This window comes from Lutjanus erythropterus, chromosome 20, assembly GCF_056507025.1.
Source record: "Lutjanus erythropterus isolate fLutEry1 chromosome 20, fLutEry1.hap2, whole genome shotgun sequence".
NCBI classification, from domain to species: Eukaryota; Metazoa; Chordata; class Actinopteri; order Lutjaniformes; family Lutjanidae; genus Lutjanus; species Lutjanus erythropterus.
In genome coordinates this window covers 19,233,034-19,249,886 of record NC_139336.1, presented here as the reverse complement: position 1 = coordinate 19,249,886, position 16,853 = coordinate 19,233,034, and the positions used below count along the sequence as shown (strand labels likewise).

Sequence of the window (16,853 nt, the reverse complement as noted above, 5' to 3'; positions counted from 1 at the left end):
CTGCTCGCTTTCTATCCGTCTTTCTGTGTATTCTCTCATGCGCTGTTAGCAGCAGCTTACTGTTGCTGCACTGTATGAGAGAATCTCCATCTAACTTTGGGATTAGAGAAGCAGCCAGCAACCTTATCCATTTAAACCTTAAGCGTGGTGGATTTTTTTTTTTCACCAGCAGTTTTACATGCAGCTTCAGTGTCTCTGATCTTCTGTACCAGTCCACTACAAACACAGAGGTGCCCTGAAGAGGAAGAAGGGCTTCACTCTCTGGAAAAGGTAAAGTAACATTTTGTCTATATAATGACTTGATAACTTTTACAGGCAAGAGGTTAGTTTGACTTGATAGGAAGCTCTTTCTTTATTTTTTGCTGTTATTTACTAGTATGTACAGTAAAAGCATGATATGTGAAACCTTCCAAGAGTGCAAACTCAGTCTCCAAGAATGTGTTCAATCTGATAACTGCATCTTGAGTTGTTTTAAACTACACATGCAGAAAAATCTGTGGTTTTCATACTCCTCAGAAAAATTATTTTTGGTTTGTTTAAGCTGGCTTGTTGTACTAGTTTCACTTGAGTGTCTTTATAAGAGGAGATTCCTTCCTAAAGGCAGTCACTCAAGATTTTCTCTTGTCACCTCTTCATTAATCACAACCAATTCTACCCTGATCACATAACTGTACAGTAATGTTGATATTAGCAGATTAATGCTTAAATTTGCCCCAAACTGGGCATCTGCAGACTGTAGGTGTTGTCAGAAAGGGGCTTGACCACCTGATGCTTTACCCTTTGTCTCACTAATTTAATATCCTTTGATAACATTATTATCTTTGCTCAGCATATGCATGTACGTGTGTGCCTGTGTGTGTATGCACAATCTGTCTGTAGCTAATCCCTTATACTGCTGGACCCATCAGCCTAATATTTTTTGTGCACATTTATGACTTTATGCTCAAGGATCTCTTGTGGTCAAAATTTTTGTAGCATAAAAACAAAATTACTGACTGCTCTGTTTTATTGTGACTGTTGACTCAGCAGTCTCCTAACTTGGCTGGTAGGGGCCACAAGTGATCAACAACTGCTAGGCTAAAAACAAGTCTTACTTAATCTTTTGCAGGGCACATGTTGACCTTTGTTGTGGGTCTAAAACCGACACCTATAGAAAAGGTTTGTTTCATTTTAAACAAAAGCATCAGCAGATTAATTTCATACCCAACATGTTATGATCTAAAGTCACAATTCAAAATTAAAAAAAGAATCCTGCTTTATTAACTTTGCCACCATTTTGACTGAACCTCAGTGGCTGCTGTTGCATGTCAATATGGAATACAATATGCACTGAAAGGAACAAATTTCACAACAAAATAAATGGTAACTCACTTTATTCTAAAACAATTTTCACAAAATTTGTATAAGTATAAGAAAATGAACATGATACTGGTCACTTGTTGGAATTAAAGCCACTTACTGGGGATGAATAAGTTCTATGCCAAAACATCAATCTTCTGGACAACCACAGCTTTCAGTAGGAATTTCAGCTTTTGTGAGTTTCTTCAACACTGTAGATTTTAGACCGCCTGCTTGCTTGTAATGTTCTAAATAAATAACAAAATGTTTTAAATACATAAAAATTATAACAGTTATATTGAGTTTAAATTGAGACATCTGGATTTATCATCCTGTTTATTATGTTTTTTTTGTTTTTTTTTTATTGTGCTGGTTGCATCTGTCAGTTGTGTTGGCACTGCAGTAGGTGCTTCACCATCTGTTGCCTGGTGGAGATCTGCCCCTTTACTGACCACACTTTTCTAGATATATTTAATCTCTATCAACTATGGAGGATAACATCAATTAAAAAATGAATATTCTTATAAAAGGAAAAACTTTAAAAAAAACACACCTGATGATTCGATGAATTCGTTTATCAAAATATTTCCTGTTTCATAATATGGTTTTAAAATATTTGAAATGTTTTTTAAATATCCACTGAACAGTGAAAAATCAAAATAATCTACTTGAAACGGTACATGGAGCAGACAGGATAGGCTCTCTGTCTTCTATCAAAGCTTATTCATCTTCATTGATCCATTTGCTTTCAATGAACATGAAGTTCATATTAGCAATTTCTGAATGAACATGAGCGCGTTCGATGCTCCCATACCAGTTAAAAACGTTCACAAAAAGACGGTCACAAATCACAAAAAGTGCATTTCACCTTTACGGTGAACACAGCCACTCTAAATCACACATGGACTTGATTTATGGGACTTTACCCTTTTATATGAGACAATGCCTTGGTGCCTAATAAGGGGAAGTAAGAGGTGATTGAGGGTTCCTCTGACGCACAAAGCTTCACTGAGCACAGCAAGAGCTCTCTGTGTGGCCTGACACACTGCATGCCCATGTGTACTTCACCCAATGTGCTGTAATATAGATGTCTATGCTTGTGTATTAATCTTTTACACCATAACAAAAAATGCTGCTCCGTCAATTTACCGAAATTAGTTTCACTGAATGCTTTCTTAGTAGGTGCTGTGTATAATAGAGTGTTTGGCAAGACTTTATTTGTAAAGGTGTGCATAAGACTGTCACAACACACCCTTAACCATGTCATGACACCTGTCCTGTTTCGTTCATGACCTTATTATGGCAGTGTAATGATAGCCTTATGCACCCCAAATGTTTTATGCAAACAAACTAAAAAATGTAAAACATTTCAGCCATAGCATCATGCTAAAAATATTTCTCATGTACAGTACATATGTTATGAGTCAGATTAACTCCTGCTCTGGTGGATTAAGTACAGCACCATCACTCAGTTTTGGTCTGTGCTGCAAGAGTCAACAGCAGACACAATTTATAACATGTCCTTGTTCTCAAACAAATTATTAATGCGATACATGACAGATGTTTTACAGTATCCTCTGAAATGGATGTGACAGGGAGCATTGTGTTGCACCTCACCCCTCTCTATAATGCAGATAAGAGGCAGACAGGAAATGGGTTTACATAGGCTGATAAATGCTGTTAATATTGCGTGACTCAATGTGCACTTGATTTCATCACATTAACAAAACACAGAAATCCTCTTATAATCACTGCTGCAGCTGAGCAATGGCCACATGGAACAGCATGTGGATGACCATATAGCCATTTTCATTATAAAAAATGCCTCGACTTAATCACCTCTTCTGTCAAAAATGGCCAATGATTGCTGTGATGTAAATGACTGAGAAATAGTTATCAAATTAAAAACCTCCTGTTACACATCCATACATCTTGCCTGAAGTTCACCAAAAAATAACAGCATTAAATAATTCTGAGCGAGGATCTCCTCTCTGACTAGAAAGGCACCAGAAGCTTCACTGCTCTTCGACTTCTGTCATGATTAATGTGTGACTAACATATTTTACAGTTTGCAAGTGTTAATAATTGATATTAAAAGGCACGGACTACCATAATCCTTCTGATTCTATAAGCTGCACACTCACTCTTAATCCGTCATGTTAAGTCAGCGTGTAAGGTGAATTGGAAGACTCTTGAGGGTCATTTCAGTCCAGACAAGTTCAGTCCAGACAAACTTTTCTGTTCTTGTAATAGGAGTGGGTCATGTAAAGTGTCATGTACTTGACATAAAGTAAAGAAAAAACTTGACTAATTAAACTAAACTTTTTAACCACTGTGCACAGAAAAAGACAGAAGCATGCATTCTTTTCATAACATTTATAAATTTAAATCATTGTGAATCTGGCCACATGTGCACAACCCTTATCACCGCTCCTACGGTTAGCCGCAGATAAACACAGGTACACCCACAAGCATCTGTTTACAGATTCTGCCTGCGTAACCACTCCTGTCAGACCTGCGACTGAAAATAATATGCAATTTTATCCATTATGCTTCTATAAACCATCATCGACTGCAATACATCAGTCATCATTATTAAACATCAGAACAATCTGTCTGTGATTTAGTTCATTGCGCTTGGATATTTTATGCATTGCTGTGTAGACTGCAAACAAATCACATAACCTGTGAAAACTAACAACCTAAACAGAACAAGTGAGGCGGAATGTAAATATCTATTACCTTATTTTTCATCTTCATCTCAGCATATCACCCTCAGACCCCTCTAGAAATGTACATCTGGTCTATATGCATGAGGTGCATCGACACATTCTGCTTTAATACACATCATCTATGTGCAGGGAATGACATATGCATTGTCTGAGTGCATATGTGGTTAATACATGTGGTCCCTGGTGTGCACCAAGACTGTCTACAGCGACTGTGAGGCTATTCTCAGGCACAACTGAGCTTTGAGCAAAATACTAATACTAGCAGGGTAGTATACTCACAATGGCAATGATAACATGATGATGTTTAGCAGGCATGTTCACCATAATAATTAGATGTTAACATGCTAGCATTTGCTAATTAGCAATAACCAGAGTACTGGATAAAATGCAGTTTTGACTAGATTGCACACACTGATTTTGTTCTGCCGGCCCATTATTCTAAATCCCAGATAGTGTGAAAAATGTCCCACTGAACCGAGAGACTATTATTCCCCAAAACAGCCCATTGCTCATCCAAAAACACACTCTCCCACCCAGTTGTTAGTTCAGTGACTGCCGACCCTGTCCATGGTGCTGAATTGGCGGGGGTTTTGCCCTTAATAGGCCGTCTTCCTGGCCCTACAACAAATTACATTTCAAGCGATTTTTTACGGAATAAAATCATGAGAGTTTTACCTCAGTTGGTGCGCGCTCCCATCTCCTGGGTTGTTAGATGGGTTAGGGTTGGGGTTAGCAACTGCAGGGAGAGTGTGTATTCTAGGAGCGATGGACGTATGTTTTTGGGTCAACAGGCTGTCAGACAAACGGGCCTTTGAAGCACTGAGATATTCTTTGGACTATTGGGGTATCGGAATAATGGGCCATCAGAACAATGGCAAGGCACTGAATGATGGCGGTAGAGGAGAGTTTAAGGAACCCACAAAGTTAAAGCAGTTCAGCCTGAGGGGAACATGAATGTGTCAACCAAATATCATGGTGATCCATCTGATAGCTGTCAAGACATTTCACTCAAAACAACAAATGTCAGCAGATCACCAAGGTCACCTTCTACAGAACATTACTATCTGTACACAGTTTCATGGAAAATCAATCATTAATTTTTGAGATATTCAGTCTAGACAAGTATACAGATAGTGCACAGTGTACAGTTTTAGTAAACTTCCCTCTACAACTTGAAAGCTAGACAAGATAGACAGTCTGTACTTTTCAACCAGACAAACACACACACACTCCACAGTACACAGTGGTGTAGGCACTAGAGCAGTGCTGACTTTTTCTCAGACTTAGACACAGTGCCCAATTGTTTTATAGTGCCCAACAGTAAGCCCCAAAACCCAAAATTTCCTGTTTGAAAACTCAACAAAGTTCACAGCTGAGTTTCAAAACATCAGTGAGCTAGGAGGAAATGTGAGGATTTCCTCAGATTTTCTATAGTGAATATGGTCAGAATGTGTGCACTCAACTGGTACATGTATAAAGCATAAAACATAAAACATAACAACAGTGGATGTGATGAAAAGCTAAAAGAGAGATATATATATAAAACAATATATATATATAAGACAAATGAATTCACATCACTGACCTGAACTGACTAAACAATGAGATAAAATGTTGACATGAAGGAACTGAAACTGAATAAAGATGCAGTGTTTCAAACTGTCACATCTTAGTTTTGAGAATTGTGCCCTCAGACACTTTACTTGCTGATCATGATGATAAACACTTATATAATGCTGGAGAGTTTAGTGGGTCAGAGTGACAAAGAGAAAGACTGGCTTTCTATGAATGTGACTAGGATCTTATGTACTCGTTTTTAAGTTATTATGCTGTGAATAAAGACAGGATACTGATAGATAGATTGATGCTAACGTCTGTGTATATGTGTTTTTTTCCCCGTAGAAATGGACGTGGACCATGGATTTTATCGCCAGGTGGATGTCCAGGACCACGCTCACTACATCGTTGCCTTCTTTGTCTTGGTGATCGGAACAGTCGGTGTTACTGGGAACGCTTTGGTCATGTACGCCTTTTTCTGGTATGCGGAGGAATGATGGTGAAGAATGCACCCGCCAGTTATTGTTGATAGAGTTGCATTATTTAGCTAAATGTAAGTTACTAGCCTTTTCTCTGATAAAAAAAACTATGCAGAAAACGTTCACTTTAAACAAACTCCTTGTTAATGTGGAAAAAATGCAGCAGTTCTGCATCCTCCCTCGAGGCCTAATTGCAGCCTTTTTTCATTGAAGGAAGCAGCAGTGTTTCAATTTCAAATCTGTAATTTAGATTACAAGCAAAGTCTTATCTTTACCATATATCTCACAGCATTAATCAGACACTTTGGGGTTGGGTTTGCTGGTTACTGATAAACAGATGGAACAAATTTTAGAAAGAAAAAAACATATAAACTGGAAATAGAACATCATGAGGTATGCTGCACGATGTTCAAGAGCTGGTGACATACTTGCATGACACAGCCAGTGTTCACTTTGCTCTGTTCTCCAAGATTTACTAGATCTTAGAGTAGATTACACGTACTTGTTTGTGGAGTGTGACTATTGCATCTCAGTTTTACAGTAGAAATGTGTAAGATAATTACTGTACTAAATCATAAAATGACCATGATATGTCATCAGAGATTAAGGAAACACTATGTTGAAATACGGACTTCTTCGACAACAACACTACAGCTAGCAAGTTCTTCAAATTCCTATTCTGGGTCGAAACAACTGCTTTTGGGAGTAGATGTTTGTAATGGCTAAATTGGGAAATATGTTTATAGAGACTAGCAGGCACTGAACTCCAACTCCAGACTGTGTATTTTCAGAGCAGCGAGCTTTTGTTTTTGGGATAACGGGCTTAACTTAACATTGACAGACAGCTAACGGTTATTAAGACCTGATTAATTTACAGTGTAGGACTCATCGTCACTTGTCTTGTGCTCATGTAGGTTCAGTGTCCCTGCAGTCTGCAGGCAACCTGGCAAAGGCTCAAGTCTGACAATCATAGACTGTAGGACTCAACCTATTTAATATATTCCAATTCACTATTTGGACTGCAGTACTTATTTTAAAACACTAGGGTCTTACATATTTCTCCTTTAAAGCAAAATGTGCTGGTGAAAACTGCAGACTAATTAAGGTTTATCATTAACCACAGAAATTACTACTAGAATGTTCCCTAACAAAGATCAAAGACTAATGTTAAAAGATGAGTAAATGAGTAAAGACAATAATAATTTGGTTTGGTTGAATTTATCTGTTACAGTGACTCGACATCTACACTATATACATGTGTCTGATTTTATGAGGACGGCACTTTGCCATCCTCTCAGCATTATGAAGGGTTAATCAAATAATAATGGAATGGCTCACACACACATTTGACATTGTAACACATTTCTAGGAAATTCTGGAAAGTAAGAAAGAAGAGCACAGTTGGACACTGTGCTCTATTGTTCTAGTTTTAACTCCAAAACAAGTGATTTCAAAGAATCCGTTTGCCTGAGGACTGCTATTAATCAGACATCACACATTACACAGTCCCTGAGGTGGCATAGATATTATCAGAGGAGGAAGTCTTCAGATCTTCTACTAAAGTAAAAGTTGCAGTATCTCACTGTAAAAATACTGCGTCTCATGTAAAATAGCTGCATTTAAAATTTTATTTAAAGGACCAATGTGTAGGATTTAGTGACATTTAGCAGTGAGCTTGCAGATTATAAGCACAGTTTGCACCCAAATCAAAAACTGGAAGATTGAACAGCAATGTCCCTTTCCAGAAATCATTACTTGGTTACTAAAGATAATCCACAGACCCTGTTGTGAGCACGTTCATGAACACGCTTGTGTGTTTGGTGAAGAATGAACTAAACAAATCAGTTTTCAAATAACGAGCATGAATGTGAGTGTCATTCCTAAGAGAGTTAACAACTCATACATCGATATCTGATTTAAAAAAGTGTAAGACTCAGTAGAGAAAGACCAAATAGAAGTACTGGTATGACACAAAAGTATTCTTTGATCATGCCGCATGAAGTGAATGATCTGGGCTACACTGCAGACCGGAGTCTCTGTTAACAATGATAGATAAACAGATAGATCTGCATTACATGAGCTGGAGTCTTGTCCTTGATCTCATCTCCTTCATCATCTCCTGCATTATGGTGCGTTCAATTTGAATTTCCCAGTTGGGACAGTATGTTGGTGTTCAAGTTTGCTGTTTGCTGTAGTGTGAAGTGTTCCCAAATTGTTGTAAATTGTTGTTAATAACTATAGATATAAGTTGTCCTGGCTATTCAAATTGATACAAAAACATAAATATCTTGCATCATTTAGTATCATAACTAATCTATCATAACATAATTATATTGCCTCTAGCATCCCAGAAGGACAAGGTTCTATTTATTATTATTATTTTGTTTTTTTATTGAAAAAAAACTGTGCACTTTGCTTAATATTCAAAATTGTTAACTATAAATGGTCATTTTCATCTGTGAACTGAACTTTGAGCTGACTCTTGTTTCGTTTAAACTTGCACAGCCCTGGGAACTATTTTCTTTCTACCGAAATAAATTATGCAAATTTTGATTTTGGGATGAACTGTCCATTTCAGATCAAATCAACACTTGAATATTTTAGTCGACTGAACATCATCACTAAAGGTCATACAACAGTGCTTAATTCTCAGAGACGAACAAAAAAAGCTCAAAACCAGCACTTAAAGCTGTTCATGTGATATACTTTCAACCCTGCACAGTACACGCTGCAGAGCTTGGCAGTGATTTAGACTGCTGAACGTGGGAAACACTGTGTTCTTGCATTTGGAGGCACAGATGTCACAAGCACAGGCAGAGAGGTCTTCGCAGCAGCCTGCAGGCATTCAATATCAGGAAGCAGCTCAGTGATTTTCTAACTGTACTGGATAAATCAATGCAGAAATTCAATAATTCAGTCAGCTACTCCGTTATTTACATAGTCGACATTGTGCTTCAACTTAAAACACATAAAGCTTGAATAAGTCCTGAAGCTCAACGTAATCCAATCAACTACTATGCATGTATTTGCACCACCATCCTCTCACTGACGTCAGACAACTAGATTCTCAACTGGACTAGAGGAAAAATGAGTCTAAGTTATCTTCCCTGCTTCATTATTTTCCAGCCAAAACCCCAAATAATGTTCACAGGCTTTCATGCTTGGTGTTAAAAACGAAGAGAAGAGCTGCCAGAATCTTTATTATGTTTGTCTGACTTTTTGTTATCATTGCTGAGAGCAATACTTTGGTATTCATGTATGAAAGTATCAAGGTAATTTATTATTATCATGCAACACAGGGCTGCACAATGAAATGAGAGTTGTAGTCCCTTCATGCTACACACACATACAACATAAAGATAATTAAATTCAGGGTATAAGAGAAAACAAAATAAAATAAAGAATGTATACAGTTATATACATATACATATATATATATATACATATATATATATATATATATATATATATATAGCGATAATGGTTAAACAGCTTCATGAGTGAGAACTCCGCTCACATGTTTTGGCTAGTCTTTAGAGTGTATTCTTTAATTTTTTACAGGCATTTTGGTCATACAGTGTAGATATGTTGGTTTTGAGTGTGCTTCAATAGAGCTTGCACTAAAGTCTGGTACCAATTAGAGCACATAATATTCTATAGTGATATAACGCCCCCTCCATCTTTTTTAGTTTCCTTGTATACACTCAGGATATAATTTTTTAAATTTGCGTCAGGTTGAATATAAACAACAACAACAAGATGGGGATTATAATATGGTTGACATATTTTCATAAAAAGCACCTGGGAAACCTGGGAAATATTGTCCATCAACTTTTGACTTGTCCTATTTTGTCCATTTCATTTTGCTGACTGGACATTAGCCAGGAACAGCCTTAAGTCCAAGCTGGTTTGTTGATCATTTCTAGGTTCGCTGCTTTTTAATACAAACTCCACGCTTCCTTTTCCAATGCCTCTGAGTGTATATCTGTCATAGGTGATGTGTGTTTGAGCAAAAGCGAAATTTGAAGGATCTACCAGCGGTGGCATGTACACGCACCACTGTTGTTTGTTGCATTCAGTACTGTCTTGGATGGCAGAGTTAATACACATGCTTCACCACAGATGACAACAATTAAACTTGAACAATAATTCAGCAAAACATTTCAAGCACAAATAATGCACGTTTGTTTAGATAAACAGTTGAATTTAAAAAAAATATCATGTATCTTATGGATAAACACTCACTGTATATTATCTTCAGGTAGGAGAAGACAGGTTTTGTCCCATTTAACAACTAAACTTGCAATACATAAAACAGTACTGTATATACTAGTGTCTATGTTAAATTCAGTATATACACTATGGCTATTTAGTAGACCCGAGTCGTATACTCCTGGGTATAAAGTATTCCGCTGAGTTAGACTGTTAGATAAAATCCTGGGCCTGACATGTTTTTTGCATTAAGGTCTAACCTCCAGTGATACACAGCTATCCCAAATGTTGCATCACTCGATTTCTACTCCAGTCACACTTGTTCACTACACACTCAGTCACCTGCATGCACACACACAAATACACTCCAACTTATCTCTTTGGGCAAGGTTTGCTCTTTTTGTCTTTTTAAATCAGCAGGCAAAACAAGGAGAACAAATCTGAGCAGTTATGGCATTTATGTTATTTAAATACCTAGAACAAGGAGGCATATAGTGTCACTGTTTTCAATTAAGCTGGAACGAATATTCATCTCACATCTGATGTCTTATACTCAATATACCTTTTATGTCAAAGTAAATAACCACAATGTAATAAATGCGAGTGTGAAATGCTCACTGACACAGATTACACTGCCACTTCACAGATGAAAGACATCAAAGGCTGCTATGAATAGTTAATATTCTAAAACCTGCATTCTGAAAAGGCAGAAATAGATTTAGGTAATTTCACTTTTCACTAGTTCACCACGTAGAGAAAGTCACCACACACAGCTGAGCACAGGACTTGTTTCAGTGTAACAAAGACTTCAGCTGCAGACTGTTGCCAAAAACATCTTTGTGACATGTATGTGCAGTGAGCTATGGTACGATAACAGAGGAATATCAAGCTCACACTATTACCACGCATTACGACAACATGACCATCTGAGCCCACTTATCCTTCGAAAAAGCACAGTCAACATCTGCCGTGGGTCCCACATGTACTGCTAGTTCCAAGCTCATCGCTGTTAATAAACTTTACATGTATATGTAAATATGTTTCACAGGATTTCATGTAGTGTGTGAATAGCAATGTATTCAGTTTGTCTGAGTGTTGGCAACTTACTCAGAAAGTTAAACTAGTTACTCTTTACTCATTATTCCTTTAAAAAGTAGTAATTTACTTTACTTATTACTTGGTATTAAAAGTAATTAGTTACATTACTTCTTATATTACTACATTACTTTTGTACCTTGTTGGCAGCCTTGCAGTTGAACTGCTGATCCAGTGAACTCAGAAAGCTTGTTTTTTTTTTTTAGCTGTCCAGATGTCGACTGTGGTGGAAACAAAGTAGGCAAACAAATTCAAAATAATGCAGATCGTTCCACCTGTGGAAAGTATGCCTCTCTCCATCTCCCTCATCCTCCATCCTTTTAGTTTTCTGGCTAGCAGCTGACATAACCTGCCCTGACCTGCCACACATACATGACAAAAGCCTACAGAGATCAAAAAGTAACCCGCTAACTCAGTAATATTAACACTAATCCAAGTAACACTGTTTTAGAAATTGTAATCCCTTGTGCTACATATTACTGGGCAAAGTAATAATAATAAGAATAAGAATAAGAATAAGAACAATAAGAGGAAGACTAGAAATACCTTTACTGCCTTACCCCCTCAGAAGCTTGTGTTGAAGTCAATAAGTGATTATGTCAATACTGCCTGGACTTTGTGGATATTCTCTTGGCTATTTGGCTCATGATGTTTCTCTCCCAGACACAATGCCTCTCAATTTAAAGGTCATCTATAATTGGATTTCTGACCTCTAGTGACGAAGTGCCCACTTCAACTGAGTCTTATTCATTACAGCTGTTAATGCAGCAAGGAATTTGCTCATTATCTTTGCCATAATGAGTCAACAAAGGGATGCACTAGACAGTCTAGAAGTATTGAATATGTGCATGTTTCTCCATGTTATGTTTTTATAGTGTGTTTATTTATGATCTCATGATTCCTCTACTAAGAGTTGCCATCTTGCCTCTTTGATCAATCATTGAGCTGAGCTAAGATTAATATTGGAATGACAGTATTGTTTAAAGTCAGTGATAGGATTTGCCGTTATTATTGATTTCCACTACCCTGGTGAGGGAGGTGGACTTAAATTCAAAAGGTGTGAGTTATTGGATGGTTATTGCATTGGCCAGGACATAAGCCGTCCTCCATCTATATGTCTATACTGTACACCACTCTGGGGTAATTTAAAAAGTTATTTTCAAAACAACCTTTCAAAACAATTAATCTCATTCTCATGAAACCCCCCTCTGGGTTATGATTCACAACCAGCAATATAAAACATATTGTAAATAGAAACTTAAGGGAAAATATGTAACATGTTTACTGTACTAAACTAAAATGACCATGAGACGTCATGAGAAATTAAGGAAATATGTTACAGTAAGTTGAAATACTGGCTTCTCTGACAAAGATGCTACAGCCTGCATGTTCTCCTTTGAAATTTCCTTTCCGGTACACAATGTCTGTTTGTGATTTGGCCACACTGCCTTTTCACTTTTATTCACTTCACACAGAGCTAACATTAATACCGAAGGTTTGCTGAATAACTTGGCCAGAGCTTTGAGTCTGGGAAACTGAAAACAACAAAACAACAACTATTGTGTTGAAAGACCATGTTTGTATTGTAAGATCTTCTGCTGTCTCTGTTACTTCTGTTAATCAATTCTGGAAAAATATATTTGACACAATACTGTGAGTGTCAACAACAACATATTGCTGTATGGGATACTGAGCTCTGTTCAATCATCATGTGTTTCAGTAACAAGAAGCTACGGACTCCCCCAAACTTCTTCATCATGAATCTGGCAGTCAGCGACTTCCTCATGGCAATCACACAGTCACCCATCTTCTTTGTTAACTCCCTTTACAAGGGGTGGATTTTTGGTGAAACAGGTATTTTATTCATGCTCAGTTATACATTATGCACTCAAACATGGGTAGATACATAAAGGATGTAGATTTTTTTATGTTTGGAGTAATGTTTATGAGCTTTTTATGGCACTAAAATGTAATGCAAAACATTTACTTTGCCCAATCTATTTTGAAAGGTGTTTCAGAAATCTGCATGTGTATTATGCTACAATCTGTGGCTGCTGTTAATATGTTTAGTCATTTATTAAAGTATATAAACATGCAGAGAATATGATACATTTTTTTCTGTATCCCTAGAAACGCCTTTAGACCCTAATTAATCTGACCTACCAAACCTACACCAAATCTTGGCTATGAATACTGTGAAAATTGCAATTTGGAATCCTCATCAATCATGTTACTTATGTCATGTACTTAATAGTCTTCCATGAATGAAAAGCTTTCTTTTCTTTTTCTTCACAGGCTGTAAAATGTACGCCTTCTGTGGAGCTTTATTTGGAATCACGTCAATGATAAACCTCCTGGCCATCTCTGTAGACCGCTACATTGTCATCACCAAGCCTCTGCAGGCCCTACAGTGGACCTCCAAGAGACGCACTTGTCTCACTATCGCCCTGGTCTGGCTGTACTCGTTAGCCTGGAGCCTTGCACCGCTTTTGGGGTGGAGTAAGTGACCTATTCTCTCATCCCTTTTCTATACTCTTTTTTAGACTTTTACAGCTTTTATACTTCCGTCTTATGTGTCTTTTTCATTTTTCTCTCAAGGTTCCTACATACCAGAGGGCCTAATGACCTCATGCACATGGGACTACGTGACATCTACTCCGGCCAATAAAAGTTACACTTTGATGCTATGCTGCTTTGTATTCTTCATCCCCCTGGGCATTATATCCTACTGTTATCTGTGCATGTTCCTGGCAATCCGCCACACAAGCAGGTGAATGAATTAACATAGATGAATATCTTGCACTTTTATGCAATAAACTTCTTGAAAATAATTGAACATAACATTGGAGTGCATATTATACTGCCACTCCACATCATCAATTTACTGCAATGTGTTTCAGTGGAGGCTTAAAATTACATTCTGTAATATCACAGCGGCTTCTGCTTCACTCTGTCTCCCTCTAGTTCTTTTGTTTTTGTTTGGTCTTCAGACCAAGCCATTTCTTGTCTGTCCACCAGTAGTCCCCTGCATGCAATGAATTTTGGTGAAACAAAGGTCAGCATGATAGCATTAGCAAACTCTGAGTAGCAGTAGCTACAGTAGCACAGTAGCTCTGCGCCTTCCCTGGGGGGTCCTTCCCCAGTTTGGGAACCACTGAGTTAATTTAAACTGTGACTCTATACATGTGGCTTTTACAGGAAAAGGATTAAAGTGATAGTTCACCAGAAGATGAAAATTCACTCAATATCTACTCACCCCTGTGCTGATGTGAGGATGGGTGAAGATCTCCAGTTCAGAAAACACTCCCAGGGTTTCAGCAGAAAACAGCATTGCAGCCAGATCCAGTACAATTAAAGTGAACGGTGACCAGTTTTAAAATGCAAAAAACACAAAATGAGAGGCTACAGTTGACATTTAGGCTAAAAACACGGGGTAAATGGGGTCAAATTTTAATGTTGCAGCTTACAAACACTTGGATTACACCCCATGAACAGTACGGAGACATTGTTTTTTTTGTGTGTTCTTTTTTTACATTTTAAAACTGGTCACTGTTCACTTCAATTGTACTGGATTTGGCTGCAATGCTCTTCTCCACTGAAACCCTGGGAGTGTTTTGTGAACTGAAGATCTTCACCCATTTTTGGGCGCTTTAAGTTGATGAGTGTACCAAGTTTGCTAAAGTATTATTGGAGCACATTGCAAAAAGAGGCGATACTTAGGAATGACATTAGATACATCATTTGCTCCTGCAGTCCTGTATATGCCATACATAATAAAAACTGTAGACATTTATATGAGCGACTAATGTCCTTTATCATTTCCCTTTGCCCTAACAGAGATGTGGAGAAGTTGGGGTCTCAGGTGAGGAAGTCGACCCTGATCCAGCAGCAGTCCATCAAGACTGAATGGAAGCTGGCCAAGATTGCCTTTGTGGTCATCATAGTGTTTGTGCTTTCCTGGTCGCCCTATGCATGCGTCACCCTCATCGCCTGGGCTGGGTAAATATATACGTATGACAAGGGCTCTTTATGGTCCAATAACTTGTTTCAACAGTCTAACTGCATTTGTTGTGTACAGACAGGCAGACATTAGTATTATGAAACATAAAATATAAAAGGATGCTTGCTCGCACTATGTAATTCATTTCAGCCATTTACCATGAACCATATTCTGCCTCTTGTAGAATACCATTATATATGTCATGATGAAATGATATGAAATTACAGCACTGATATCGTCACATTTCTTCTCTTTACAAACACTTTATACCTTTCAGATATGGAAGCATCCTCAATCCTTATTCCAAAGCAGTCCCTGCTGTTATAGCCAAGGCCTCAGCCATCTACAACCCTTTTATCTACGCCATCATTCACTCGAAATACAGGTGAGTGCATTCATCCAACTCATCAGTAACCTAGGCATGTTGTGATATGACGTCTGTGAACATGTCAGCTCTATGAGGTGGCTCTTTTAAGTGAATGATGGGAGCAATTCTCGTCTTTTAGTAAATGGATACAAGCCACACTGCTCACCATCCGCACACAATTTATCCATTCACTGACTGAACGTTGTGTTGATGTGTATGTCCATGCCATCAATCATGTGTGACGACAGGCTGAGATCATATCATTAGGTTAAACCCAGGCAGTGGGAGGCTGACAATCAAAAGTTGTCTGTTTTATGAGAGCAATGCTAATAATATAGAGCTGCTAAAACTAATATATTGGTGGGATGCCTTCGTTTGAATCAGATCCATCATTATCCCAGTGATTATTTCATCTGATAACCTAATAAAAACCTAACAACCCTCCTAAAAACAAAACAGAACGATGAGCTGCTCTGTTGGACATCTCACAGAAAGGCACACAGCTACAAGATCTGGCTTGCTTCAAAGACTTGTAATCCCAGTCTCTATGAGCTTGAAAAGAATACAGAACAGCATTTCCCAAAAAGGATCGCAGAGCTATTTTTATTGGGTATCCAGTCATCAGAGTAAAATGTATAACGTACTTCTGCAAATACTGACAGGCGGTACCGAATTTGAGATGGCAAGCAGCTCTCACTTTGTAAGTCTGACTCCTGGGGAGACACCCAAATTTCTGTTTTAGGTCTTGAGCTGAAAAAGGGAACCCCTGAACAGAGGTTTTGCTGAAAAATCATTATTTTTTCCACCAGGGACACCCTGGCAGAAAAGGTCCCCTGTCTGCACTTCCTATCTCAGGCCCCCAGGAGGGATTGTATATCAGTGTCACACAGCGAGTCTTCCTTCAGGGACTCGATGCTGAGCAGACAGTCATCAGTCTCCAATACCAAGTTTCATCGAGTTTCCTCCATGTCTACGACAGACACAGTGAGTTTGCCTTTTTCACTAGGTTTTGAGGAAGTGTCGTGTCCATTTAAGTAGTTTTCTGTGTTAGTCTTGAACCCCACTTGGATAAA

General features: G+C 38.0%; 1 protein-coding gene and 1 long non-coding RNA gene across 3 annotated transcripts in view; one reads left to right on the top strand and one right to left on the bottom strand.

The window, feature by feature from the left end:
- Window positions 1-16,853, bottom strand: part of LOC146308381 (uncharacterized) — a 115,954-nt gene that overhangs the window by 89,773 nt on the left and 9,328 nt on the right. The gene's annotated exons all lie outside the window — the stretch shown is intronic.
- On the top strand, window positions 106-15,802 carry opn4xa (opsin 4xa). The gene is made up of 7 exons (XM_084745538.1): window positions 106-270; window positions 5,973-6,108; window positions 13,134-13,267; window positions 13,709-13,912; window positions 14,012-14,183; window positions 15,251-15,412; window positions 15,691-15,802. Exons 2-7 carry the CDS (start codon window positions 5,975-5,977, stop codon window positions 15,800-15,802), a joined length of 918 nt encoding a protein of 305 aa, XP_084601664.1. The 5' UTR covers window positions 106-270; window positions 5,973-5,974.

What these genes read in the sequence shown, in the direction of transcription:
- opn4xa (XM_084745538.1), top strand. Translation starts at nt 5,975, where the DNA reads ATGGACGTGGACCATGGATTTTATCGCCAGGTGGATGTCCAGGACCAC. An exon ending in TGCACCGCTTTTGGGGTGGA is followed by an intron (nt 13,913 to 14,011) that starts GTAAGTGACCTA and finishes TTTTCTCTCAAG; the next exon opens with GTTCCTACATACCAGAGGGC. An exon ending in ACCCTCATCGCCTGGGCTGG is followed by an intron (nt 15,413 to 15,690) that starts GTAAATATATAC and finishes TATACCTTTCAG; the next exon opens with ATATGGAAGCATCCTCAATC.